Source organism: Netta rufina, assembly GCF_964035555.1.
Source record: "Netta rufina genome assembly, chromosome: 1".
NCBI lineage: Eukaryota > Metazoa > Chordata > Aves > Anseriformes > Anatidae > Netta > Netta rufina.
The window spans coordinates 63,764,659-63,778,495 of NC_140123.1; the positions used below are offsets into that span (position 1 = coordinate 63,764,659).

General features: G+C 46.0%; 1 protein-coding gene across 1 annotated transcript in view; it reads right to left on the bottom strand.

Moving 5' to 3' along the window:
* SH3RF3 (SH3 domain containing ring finger 3) overlaps positions 1-13,837 on the bottom strand; it is a gene marked incomplete at its 3' end in the record, with an annotated part of 228,873 nt that overhangs the window by 19,644 nt on the left and 195,392 nt on the right. The window contains exons 7-8 of the mRNA XM_084282789.1: positions 11,450-11,697; positions 7,263-7,567 (exon numbers count right to left, since the gene is read on the bottom strand). Coding sequence (XP_084138915.1) covers positions 7,263-7,567; positions 11,450-11,697 — 553 coding nt within the window. The remainder of the gene's footprint in view (positions 1-7,262; positions 7,568-11,449; positions 11,698-13,837) is intronic.

Genomic DNA, 13,837 nt, shown 5'->3' on the forward strand with positions numbered 1-13,837 from the left:
GAAGTATTTCTGTGTTGACCCCGGATATTTTAACCCGCCTATTATGAGTAACCACAGAGCAAGGCAAGGAAAAATATCAGTACCTCTGCGACAGAAAAAGAGAAATGTGGACACTGAGAAATTGATTGCTGCCAATTGATTACTGCCAAAAGTTCAAACTTTTTCTCCATAAGACAACTGTATTAGCACTCGAGATATTTGTATCTCGGTGAATAATCTCTGTTGCCTCTTGGCTGTGTGTAAGCACATGGTTGGATAACCACTGAGGAAAGCAAACGAGCCCTGGACACGTGGGAGGCCGAGATGCCACCGACTCTGATGCCCTGCAAACTGTTTGCAGAGTTGCACTGCTGCTCACACGCAGACACACACACACACAGACACCTCCAGCTTTCTGTCTCCAGTGCTTCCTTGCGTGCTTTTCCCCAAACAGCACTGAGGATTTAGGAAAAACCCACGGGTCCTACGCGTTATAAAACTAGGTCCCTGCAGGTGCCAGCAGAACGCTGCACCGTGGCACCCAAGCAGCTTTTGCGCCCAGCAAGCAGATGAAGTGAGTTTCTTTCTGAAGCTAAAGCTCTCTCCATCCTGGCCTCCCCTGGATCTGCTTCCCCCCCACAGCACAGAACCACTCGAACCACTTCAGAAATCCTGCGACAGTGCTACGAGGCAGATAAGCAGAGGACGGGGGAGAGGAGAGGGAAGAGGAAGAGCTCTCAGAGGCTGCTTGGCAGCGAAGTCAACGCTGGAAATATCTGTGGGGAGTTCGAAAGCATTTCCTAACATCAAAAATGTGAAGAAGAAAAAGAAATTTTGATCAATGGCTTATTGCCCTTGATCTAAGCAAAAGAATCCTAGCCAGTCAGAAATAACAGAAATCTGTTTTATAGTAAGGCTGAAGTTTTCTATGTTTTGACAGCTGGGGCTGATGCTTTTGGCTGGGTTATTTGCCAGCCCTAAAATATTCATCAGCGAGTTGCCAGGCTTTTGTCCTTTCAAATTGAACTCTAACGATGAAGGAGAAGGTGCTGGAGAGATTTGAAGCATGAGCTCTCTGCCCTAAAGCAGAACTTTGTGGCCTGAATTCACATGACCAGAAAAAGAGGTTTCCACTCTCTGGCCAAGTTTCTGGTGAATCACTTGCTGGTCACAGAGCCAAGATCTGTTCTTCTGGAGCATGGGAAGCAGTGGTGTGCTTGTGAGGGATACGGCCCCCCCTCCTTTGCTGAAAGGAAATGGATTAACAGTGTGCATTCTGTGCACAAGTCTTCAGAGATCTGAACTAAAATATTCCAGATTAAAGAGTTCTTCCTGAAGAACACACGGGAACATGCGCAGCAGAAAAATCAAACCTGACTCTGAAAATGATGGGGGAAATGTTGTTGTTGGCAGCTCTGGGATCAACTCAGATGTCTTACAGATTACCCAGACAAATTAGCTCCACATAATTTATTCTTTATAATTTTCACACAAATTTTTACATTACTATTTTAAGGTTGCTTCTTCCTGATGCTTTCCACATTCTGGTACACTTATTCCAAGAGTGTGAACCAGACTCCTCTGCCGTTGAGCAATTTGTTCATTTCTGTGTCTCGCTCTGCTTTCACGTTGTCACTTGGCTGTTATCGTTCTGTTTCCTACCTGTACAACTCAGGGGGCTCTCTTAGGTGAACCGGCTACAAAGTGAAATATATTAAATCTTTTCATATCTGCTAGGAAGACTGAATTCCTCTTCTGAAACTTCAGGGCCGGTCATACTGACTTTATATCTGAAAAATCTACTTTCATCAACTAAGCTGCTTTTATTCATCCCAGGGTGACCACTATTTTTGTTATGTCATTTTATATCTACACAGTCCCTGCAAGTGCTCAGCACTTCACTTTTGAGACTGATCTTCCATTTTCTGGATAAGGAATTCAATTTCTTTGGTAGATATGAAGTGATAACAAACCCTTTCCACTCAGGGACAAGTTAATATGAGAAGACGCCGCAACACGGCGGCTCCCAATAAATGAAAACTGAAGGTGAACTACCATGTAGAATCACGTCCTTTAGGCGGTTTTAGTTTTTCCAGCCGACAGCTTAAACACACGGCTTTGATGTGAAATCAGGCCAAAGAGCATCTCGGAGTTTACAAAGCCAATTTTTTTCAAAGGGCCTTTGATCTAGCCCCCAGCTCTATGCAGAGCCAGGGTGGGCATTGCCTGGTGGGATGGGGCAGCGGGCTGCGACTTCGGTGTGAGCAGAGGAAGGCAAAGGAGGAGCATTGGAGAAGGAAATCTCACTGGTCACATCTTCTCTGCACATAAAATGAGGCCAGGAATGAGGATCAAACCCCGGTCTGCAACCATTAATCACCGTGGGTTTGGCTCTCCTCCAGGACAGCGTATGGGCCACACCACGTACCAGGACTGTTCTCGATAAGCAGCCTGGATGCAGTCACCCTGCTTTGGGTGGAGAAGAAAGCTTAGAAATGTGGATTTAAGTCATGCTGGGACACTTGCGCGGCCAGAAAACAGGCCTTGGCTTGTTCTACCTTGTAATTGAGTCCTTGCACCGGGATCAAGCCAAACAGACTGTATCATTTGAGGAATGCAGCTATTTTGAGCACAGCTGATATTTGAGAAAGTGAGTGACACCAGTGAGAAAAAATAACAGACAGATGTTTACTGATTCAATCTTCACATGCAAAACTGTTGGTGCACGTTCAAAGTCATTCTCTGAAGATGTGTCTCTTGCTATCTTAACATCAGCAAACAGAAACCCACTGTACTTTCCCATTCCCTGTGACATGCTTATCCAGCTCCTCTCTATATTCCAGGAACACAGCTACTAATTTTAAAACTGCAAATGGATTTTTTTTTTTTTTTCCCCTCAGCACAGTTATAAGGAACATTTAATTTTACATTGCCAATTTTCAAATATCTCTATACACTCTGGCTAGGTAAAACAGTAAGGAGTTGGTGTAACTCCGCGATGAATTAATGGGTTGTTCACTAGAGCAAGCTCTTATTTTCCTCTTTAGCAGATACTGGGCTAGACATTTTGGAAGAGTTTAATCAAAATCCTCAACAAAAGCCAAATGAGTGGATTTTAAAGAAAGTTTAATTACAGTGGTCAAACCACCCAGCATGATTTGCTTGATTTGATTAACGTAATGAGGAGCACATTTAATGAGAAATGCATTAATTCATTCAAACAAGTGGTTTTATCTGAGGTATTAAGCATCAGCCCAGATTATGTACAGCAGAAACTATTATAGCAAAAATTGACCGAGGTCAAGGCAGTAGTCATGCCATAATTACAAGCTCTTGGCTATAAGCTACCAGTTGAACTTGCACGGTGCTCTTCATGACTGAAAAATCAGGGTTTCCGATCTGAAAAAGCCCCCAAACACAGGGTTATACTTCCATTTCGCAGCCGGGATCTCCACCCCTTGCTTTTGAATGTTCAGAAGATTCGGGAACTGGGATTGAGTATCAGATGGCTGCACATGCAGATATCATTAACAAATGATGAAACTAGAGCTCAAAGGACCTCTGACACCCCTGCACGCCCCTAAAGGAAATAGGGTGTTCCCCATTCTCTCTCTGTTCTACCTCCTTCTTGCCTTTGTAATGTTCTGGGGTCACTCCTGTACCTAACCTTGAACAGTCAAGAGATTGACTTTGAAGGAAATTATTTCACTTCTGGGGAAGGAAAACCCCTTCTTGGAAAAGAATAAGAACTGGTTTCAAGCAAGAAACATTTAAGAAATAGAAGAAAAACTCTTCTTTATACTTTGCTCCCCTAAACTCCCTTATTTAGCTAAACACCAGCCCCTATGCCCCAGCTTCCCCATTTCAGGTCTCACCCTTGCCCTCCCCACTGATATCCCTTCTCCTTTGCCCCGCTACATCTCCCTGCAGCTGCTAAAGCCCTTGTCTCTCCTGTGCTGCCCTGAGCACGTTCCCTCTTTGACTTCTGCCATGCTCCCGTGTCTGTATTCAGTGCCCAGCTTGTTATTCCTGCGGCGTCTGCCCTACCTCTGCGTGAGCTGCCTTTCCTGCTGCTCTGTACCGAGTCCATGCAGCACTGCAACAGCTTTGATTTTCAAGCGCCCTACTTCTAAGCTTGCTCCGCTGCCGGAGCACTTTCCAAGCACAGTTGCACGGTGGACTTGAGCACTATCTATTGCTCTGGCTTACTCAGCTAGCACCAGCAGTCGGCAAAGGACGGCAGCTTTGAAACTGTTCCCTAACTGGGCAGGAGGCTGGTCCCGGGATCCTTCTGGGATAAATGCACACCGACAAGTGCAAATTGGCACGGAGCAGAAATCACTTACATTTTTGTAAGTAATTCTTAAATTTAATATTTAATATTTATTTTTTATTTACAAACGTAAAAACTGGAATCAGACTCCACTGATTTTAGAAAAATCCCCAAACGTGCCTGTATCTGACTGCTGCACACCAAGAGAAACCTCTGAAATGTCACTGACATATTAAATATTCGTGCAGGGGAAAGCATTAGCAGTGACTGCCTCACCAGTGCACTCAACAAGGATGTTCCCAATGCAAAAACAATCCTGTCTTGCAAAAAGCTACCCAAGTAGCATATACAGACTCATTATGACAGCTGCCCCTTGATGCCACATTTGGCACCCTTGAGTGGAATCTAGGCAGGAACTCATAAAGCACAAATTGGTAGAGGATCCTATCTTAAAATACATTTTCCCACTATCTCTCAGCCTGGCCTTCAAGGAACCAACCAACCTTTCTAAACCTACCGTCTGGAGAAAATTTCCAAGGACCAGTATATCTGACTATGCCAAAGTGACAAATGCAAAAAAAAAAAAGCATTTTGTCTCCATAGCCTTTCACAGGAAATATTCTCTACAACAAAACCATGAAACCCAGTGGATCCTCAGCATGGCCATCCCAGAATGCAAACCACTTCTTCTTAGTACCATGTGAACTCCCTCTGTACCTGAATTCACACTAACAATCAGCATGTGAAAGAAACACCCTGTTAACAAGAGAATGTTTCTCAAAACAGCTGGTCTGCCTCTGATTGCTCAGCCCTCATCCACAAAGGAATCCTACAAAGAAACTGGAAAGACAAAGCTGGGATTAAAATGCATAATGTGACCAAAAACCATTGAATCCAACAACAATGTTAATTTTATGGCATGTTACAATTTACCTCTGATGCTGCTTGCTAATCTCCTTTTCTCAGGAGATAATTATCTGTGCATTTCTTCCACCCTGTGTTCTGTAGAGCCGAAGACCTTATTACCACTCCTCTTTCTAACATCCTCTCTGTTCCTTTAATCTCAAAGTACATGACTGATAATAACAATGAAACTGAACTTAGACAAACTGCTTCCAGTCTTTGCTCATCTGGCAGTTCGTTAGTTATGTCCATGCTTCTGTTTTTTGCCCCTCAAACCTGTCTGCATTTTTCTAATAATATTTAGCAATTAACAGACTTGCTTCTCTCCACAGATATTCCTTCTGAGTGTGATGGTTGTTCCCTGTTCATCCAAAAACCTGCCCAACCAGCCTTCACTTCGGAAATATCAAGTTAGGTTCTAGACAGGGCTCCAGTTGTGACTCACACTTCCTTCATGATTAGTGACACGGATTTTAGTCTGGCACTCTTCAACCTCTCAACAGCTTCAAAGAGATATTTGGGTTTGATTTGAATTATGCAGAGAGCAGGAGCAAAACTTAACTGGCCAAACATCAGTCACTACTTCTAAAAGGAAAGGAAGCATCATTCACTCAGATCTTCCTAAAATGAAAGTGAAATACGACATGGACAAGATTCAGGAACATATTGCTCAACACAGCTGAGCATAGTTTTATACCACTCTGCAGTCAGAGATGACAATTTTTAGCATCACTTCTGTCTGGTACTTCCCAGGTATTGAACTAATCTTTGACAATGCTGATTGCATTGATGTAGTACAATATTTGTGTCTCCCCTTTATCCACGCAGCTCAAGAAATCATAAATTTACTTCCATGCAACCAAATTCAATAACTTAAAGCTGTAACAATCTGGGAAAGGTTAACCAATATATTAGGTAGGAATTTGACATACGTTTGCCTAGGAAATTTTGGAGTGTAGTCCCACATGAATTAAAATATATGGACCTACAGAATAGCATGCTAGTTTTAGGAGGTATTAAACGTGTCACTACACAAAGCTAAAAGGTAATATGCAGATCTACCACCATGGCTGAATGCTATACACTTCCTTTGACTTGCAGAAGTAGCAGAAGCCCTTGATGAACATTTGGAAGTCTTTCTTCGAAAGCAAGTACCTAAATTTCACATCTCTGGCAGCAGTTTACGCCTTTCCTCTTTCACTAAAGGACAACCAGAAAAGATAGGACTACATAAGGGCTTTAAAAACTCATATTCATCATCTTGTGAGAACAGAGGCTGCCTGTGACTCTGATCATTTGTGAGATCTGTAACCTCAGTGTTACCACGTCCAGAGCAAATGTTTACCCTACGTGTGCCTGTCACCATGGAAAAGCCTGGTGAACACACGGGAAGGAATAGTTGCAGATCCAAAGGAAAAGCAAGCCCCCAGTTCTCTTCTTCATACTCATATACAAACCAGGAGTTTGCTTCCAGCAGGCCATTTAATCAATGGGCTCTGCTAGGCAGCACAGAGATAACCCTCAGCACTGATAAATGGAAGCTGTTAACCCAATGTAAACATTTGGTAAAAGGAAAACCTAAAAGGCAGAGCATGGAGAGCAGCTCTCCATGCTGGCTTTCCTCAGCCTGGTGCACAAGGGATGGAAATGTGGCTGCCAGGGCTGGCTCCTGAAGGGCTGAACCTGCCGTGAGCTGCTTTTGAGGCCCTTTTCCCTGCTCCACTGTGCCCTGGCAACATTTGCTGCAAGAAAACCAGATATTTGCAGAGTGCTAAAACTGCTCTGACTGCTCATGCGTTGAGGCTTTAGTGTATCTGGGTCAACCATACTGCCGTAACTTTTGCCACGTTATTGGCAGACTGCTTTTGACTTGGCCATCTGGCTTTGAGGTCCGAGACCCTGCTATAATGTCTTTATGCAAAAATGCGAGATCTGGACACCAGTCATTGGAAGGAACAGCGAAATTCAGGAGGAGAGCAGCTCCCCACGCTTTGCACCCCAGTTGGCATCACGGGAACAGAGCGGTGGGGAAAGAACGAAGCGCGCAAACAACCCGAGGCATGGCAGGTGATGAAAACCCTCTTTGGCCCTCCGTGGTGGCCCTTACCTTCTCGTTCTTCCTCTCTTCAGCCTTGCTGGCAGGGCTGGGGCTGGCAGGGCCACCCAAGGGCCCGCCACCCACCTCGCCATTGAGGTGGGCTGCGCTGACATTGGGCGGCGTGATGGCGGCGGCGGCAGAGGTGAGGGGGATGAGGGGCCGGGCCCCCGGGGCGGGCGGCTGGTGGCCGTGCTGTGGGGACACGGTGGGGTGAGGCCGGATGGTGGCGGCCGGCAGGCGGGAGGGCGAGCTGGGCGTCCGTAGTGGCGACACCGTAGCGGTGGGACGCTCCGGGGCTGGTGCCGGGGGGTGAGCTGCAAAGGGAAGGCAAAGTCAGACCTGGTTCCCTGCCACGCTGCCAGTCACTGCCATGAGGGTGCCGGAGAGCTTCAGCTCGTCGCCTTTCACTGAGGGTATCTCAGCATGAAAGTGCTTTGGGCAAAATCCTAGAAATCCCCCTGTCTGCAGACCCCAAAATGGCCGTTCCTCCCTAGTGGTGCCATAGGGGTAGAGTCTTGCTACCTATCTCCACGCTCAGAAATAAATAAAAACCCTACCCCATTTTTAAATACCCAATCTCATTCCATCCGAGCTGTTTTCCAAACCGCCAAGACCCCCTTCTAACGCTGTTGTTAATTCCCTGAAATTTTCTGGGGCCATGTAGTGTGGGACCTAAAGGGTTAGCCCAGATGACCTCGCAGGAGGCAATTACAAAGGGAGGTCTCTTGTTTCAGCCTTAACAAAATGATCAGCAGCGCGTCGCTGTGCTGTGCAAGATAAATTAAGCTGGAATCCGCTGGAGAGTTTCTGAGATCAGCCTCATCTCTGCTAGCGAGGTCCCTGGGGGACTATGAAGTGCCTTTTAGCCTTGCTTGCCCTGATGAGCACGCCCTGCCTATAACCACTAGGAACCAGGAGCTGGTGCTCAGCTGTTTAATGGTGACCACGACTCACTGCTGAAGTCACCCCCCCAGGGATTCGGGGCACTGTTGCATGCCTCATGTTTCAAAAAGTGTGACAAAGCTCCAGGTCCATTCCCACAATGACATTTCTTTCGACTTCCAGGTTGGTTGGCTGCTTAGGTTGCTACATACAACTGCATTTCAGGTAGGTACAGAGCAGAAGCTGAGCCCACTTAAATGATTAAATAGTATGACTGTCTGGAAAACACCCATTTCACAAATAATTTCAAAGTTTCATCATGAGGTTCAGTGCAGCACCATTTGAGCTTTTGAACGTTTTTCTGAGCACAACCTATTCACCCACTCTGCAATAGCCTCCTCTGCTGGTCAGGGCATCTATACCTGGAACATGAAAGCACAGCATCCAGTCATTGTGCACTGCTTGTGCTATGCAGAGAATAGATCTAGGCAGCTGACTATCCTCTTTCTTTCTCCTTCTCCTTCTCATTGCAGCCTGAGCCAGGACAGCTTTGTGGATGAAGTCTGCTTGAACTACATCCATTCCTGACAAAAAGCTTTAATTCCGACAAGTCAGCTTTTCTTTGACCAAGAAGCGTTTTTCTGGAAAATTTCTGACCCACTCTGATCTGTGGTTTTCTTAAAATTCTTCTGAAGGATACATTTTTACGCAGGACCAAAAGCAACTACTGGAGTTCACTCAATGCATAACTAAACAATAATGCCAGAACAACTCAAACCACTTTTTTTTTTTTTTTTTCTTGTTTGTTTCTATGGTTAGTAATGGCACCCATTACTGGGGATTAAAATGACAAGGCGTGCCATTTGTCACACCTACTACACCAGCTGCGCACTCCTGCAGTCTGGAGGGAATTTAATCCCCCAGCCTTATGCCATATGATACTGAACTTGATGGGCAAGAGATCATCAGATTAGCACCTCCAAAGTTTACATGATTCTCCTTCACAGTAACTCTCTGACTCTACAACATCTTTTTTTATTTTTACCATTTCTCATAGAAAACCAATCAAACTATCATCAATTGGTCTTGCAATGATTTTACCAGGTAGCATGAAGAAGGGCCTAAAAGTTGTTATTATAGACCCCTTCAAGACTGTTCTTACTATTAGTTACCTTTTCTCCTCTTCCCTGGATTGCCAAGAACATAGATTAAGAAGTGTAATTCATTTCCAGAGAGCCAGAGAGGGCACAACTGGTTATCTTGAAGCAATTCTCTACTAATTTTTCTGTTTGGAGCCTGTGTAATGCACGACCTCCTCTGCCAGAAATCTAATTTTTCTGGGATAGTTAAGCTTGCAGGGTCAAGGTTTTGTACCTCTGGTTGCAGGGAGGAATGTCTTTCCTAATTCTGGAGGAAAAGCACTGTAATGGAATTTCACTACATGGATCTGGATGCTGAAGACTGATTTGATAATTATATTGTGTATATTACTTTCATATAGTCCTCCATGTTTCCAGACACAAAGGAAACAGAAAGCATGGAAAACAGCAAAATAAATGTCCTGAGAAAAATCAACTGTGAGCAGGACTCTCACATTTTATTCTGTAATTTCATCTGCTTACTGTTATAATGTATGCCTTTGCTCTGGGATCTCTGGATCTGGACTGTGCTGCATCAAACATGCTATTAATTAGCAATGTTCACTGAAGGCTATTTTTGTTCTACACCACTCATATTTCATTTTGGGTGTATTCCTACATTAGTGGCCTTGTGCAAAATTGATTTGTTACTCATGCATATTGCAAGCCAACAGAAAACGTGATTTGAATACCGTGCCAGCTTCCTTCTCTCGGAAGGCTTTCAGAAAGTGAATGTGCATTGCCCTGTCCTGCAGAGCTCTTCTGGAAGGGCTGGAGAAGTCCCACGTAGGAGGCTTCAGAGCTGTCCTGTGGCCTGTGGATTACACTGCTTGCTGGCTCCTTGGCACTTTGAGATGTCAGAGTGACCTGGAAGAGCAGCCTTAAGTCTGGGAAGCTGCTGGAGATCTGGCACAGCAGCACCGTGGATGGATGGCATGGGGTGAAACAATCCATCACCTCGGTTTTGGGGCAGCCCATCTGCCTGCTGGCATGGGCACAGGATGCACCAGGAGCTCCATAATACTGGGCTGACAGAGGTTTGCATGCTGACACTCAGGGCACACAGCACAGAGTCACGTCCTACACCATTTTTGAGTGCATCTTGCCCAAGGAGGGACATTTCTGCCTTTGCACCGCAGGAGCAGAAGGGCTTTTAACAGTGTGTGGCTTTAGGGGAAAACAGCATCCCTCTAAAGCAGACAAAAAAAAGGATAAACAGATTATTCCCCAGCGTGGCATGGACGGCATGTAAAGTCCTGCCAGTGTTTGTTGAGCCGAGGAGTTTGCCCTGTTCGAGACTCAGATTCACATGTGTTTGATTACATTTTCTTGCCTTTGGCCTGGACTGTGTAGGAGGTGAGATTAGACGGTCATAATGGTCCCTTCTGGCTTCAAGAGGTACAAATCCGTGACTTACAACACTGTATATTTCTCATCTGGGCCTGCTCTGTTTTGTGTCTGAGACCTCAGTTTTCAGCAGTCACAGTCCTTACTGATCTGCCTTTGTAAACACCATGGCTCAAGTCCCTATAAAATATCAGAAACAAAATGTTTTAAATTTTACTGTGAAGTTCCACCGCAGGATTTGCTTTTACTTTATTCAACATCAGAGCTGTTTAACATCAGGGATAGGGGGGAATAAATTGTGCTCCAGAAAATTGTGCCGTACATCAAAAAGGAAACCCAGAAAGAACAGAGCCCCCCTGGTGTGAGAAGCTCTTATTCCTGTTTCAAAAAAGGTGGCAGCATTTTTCAGATCTCTTGCTTTATCGCTAACACCGGGGCCCGTTCTGCCTAATAAATACCTTTCATCCCCGAAGCCCAATGAAATGCTTCTTAATTTTAAGTCGCACATTACTTGCCCTGTGATAAGGGCAGTGTTATTCCTTCAGCGTGCCAGCCGGACTCAGAACTGTTAATCTCCTTAGTATGCAGGGCGCTTGCTTTCGCTCAGATAAATTGTACAAATATTTGTAAACACCATAATCTACTCCAGCTGTAGCAACAGAACAATCTGAGAAGCACAACGTGGTTCCCAGAGATCAATCGACGCCCATAAACGTTACGAGCAAATAAAACCTTCCCTATCCCACACTGACCGAGCTGTGGCTGAACCGAGAGCCCGGCCAAGGCGATCTACGGGGCCGTGCTGCCCGGGGAGGCTGCCGTACGTACCCATCTGCATGGCGTTGCGGGCCTGGCCGGCCGGCTGCTGGGCCGAGTACCTCAAGCAGTTGTTCAGCTGCGGAGAGGCCGCCTGGAGCTGGGGATGCGTCTGTGGTGCCGTGATGGGAACGACCGGCCTGACGGCCGTGGCGGCGGTGTGAGCGGCCCCAGCGGGGTGGATGGCTCCGGGAGCTCCTTTCGCTGCCTGAGCTCCCCCGGCTCCGCCGGCCCTGGACTGCCCGGCTCCCACCGGCACCCTGTGTGGAGATGGAGCGGCGTCAGCACGCTGTGGAGACCCCCACACCCAGCCACCAGGGTGATGTGTACCCCAAGTTACTCAACACGACACCCCCTTGGGTATTAAACAGGGCTACATGCAGTATTTGTACCCTTACAGGACACAGTAAGCGTGCTGGTGGACATTTTCACCCCTTCATCCTATAGGAAGAAGTTCAGGGTGAAAACAGAAAATTTTTCCCACATATATATATATATATTTTTTTTTTTTCCCTTAAGCTCCTCTTCCACCTGAATAGTTTCTAGCGAAACCACAAATCTAAATTCAGAAGAAACAGGCATCCCCCAAACGTCGTGTTGTGTGCCAGAGGCTATTTCACAGGCGGTAATGGGCTAATAATTAAAACAGACGTGGGGATCTTTCCCTAGGACCGAATCTGCATACCACCCCACAGGGGGAAAAAAGATGGATGGCAGCAAATTTGTGTGTGTGGCTTTTGACGGGGACCGAAAAGCAGAGGATTTGGCAGGGGTTGGCTTGACTGAGCTCTTACCCTACCCACGCAACCATCCCTAGCGTAGCCTTGCTGGGGAAATACAGGAGGGAAGAAAATGCAGCTGACCTTGCTGAAAAGGAAATCCAAACAATAATCGACCCCTCTTCTGCTGCTCACTTTAAACTGCATGTGTAGTTCTTGTCTCATCTGGGTGACTGGGGAGAGACCTCAGCGGGGAGGAATGAGGCCATGCAATGAGTTCAGCCTAAAGCATGCCTCGTTCCTTGTACCACCGAGCTGGAGACTCTCTGACCAGGGCAGGAGGACAGCAGTGGACAAAATTGCTTGCTGCTCAGCAGCTCTTGTTGAGTTTTTCACTCGGGTTTCTGAGTAATTTCCCAGTAGGAGATGCTATGAAACAGAGGGATCATTTTGTGCTGTCCTCCTCTCCTTGGCTGCTCTGTCTGCCAAGGTTCCCTTCGAGGAGAGGGCAGCAAAGGGGACAAGATGCAGAACAAATTGTGTAGGAAATGGAAATGAGGCAGTGTAAGGGGTGAGCAAGGGAAGAGGGGATAACAGAAAAGGGGCAAGACCAACATATGAGAGTGGGATTGGGGGAACTGCTGGGGCCCCAAACTGTTGTGTGGGAACAGAGAGAGGAGGAGAGCAGAAAGAGGGAGTATGGTGAACAATCCAGTGCAATTCAGAAAGACTGGGGGAGCAAATCCAAGAAAAGAGTGGAAGGGGGAAGAACCAAATGAGTGAAATTCTGACAGAAAGAGGCCAAAAAGACAGGCTGGAAGATATGCGCAGAAGAGTGAAAGAAATGAAAAGTGCAGAAGAGAGCAGTCCCCTCTGCCCCCTCTCCCCAAAAAGAAAATCATAGGAGGAAAAACAACACTGTACTGTCATAAAATCCAGACAGGGTTTGCCTAGATTATTATTTTTTAAACGCCTTATTATTTTTTTTTCCTTCAAACTTTTTTTCATCAGCCTTCAAGTGGGGAAAGGCTAGGAGTCCCCCCAGGTGGAAATCTCAGCTGTCTGTCATCTGCCACGAAGAGCTGGCAGGGTAGGGAGCAAGGTTTGGCTGGGGCTGGCTTGGCCATCTGTGCTAGACTGGCTTTGCCAGAAAAGCACGCCTAGCAGCCCGCTGAGGGCTGCCTTCAGGCAAGCATGCACACCGACAGGTACGGAAACTTTATCCATGACTCCAGTAGAGCTGGATAGATGGTGGATGTGGCAAATTTTCTTTGCTGCCCTGTGCCTATCTGCCCATCTAGATGGTCTTGCCCTTTTCCCATTGTGCTTTCACTATGCAGCTTATACATCGAGCTCACTGGTCAAATTCTTTTTCTTGGGTTTTGTAGGGAGTGCCCGAAAAACACACATGAATCTAATCCTCCGCTTTGCTGTCAAAATGAAGGGGAACAAAGTAAGTTGAAAGTGCAGCAAATAGGAGATTTTGTTGCTATCAGATTTTTCTTGCTGTTCTCACTGAGGGTGATTTACACAGGAACTTAATTAGCTCACAGGATCATAAATATAACGATAAAGCTGCTTTTGGGTTTTGTGGAAAGGACTTTTGCCCTTTAGCACTTCTCTGTGTCTTGTTCTAGCTGTGACATGCTGCATTTAATAAAGTCTTGCTGATTCAGATCAA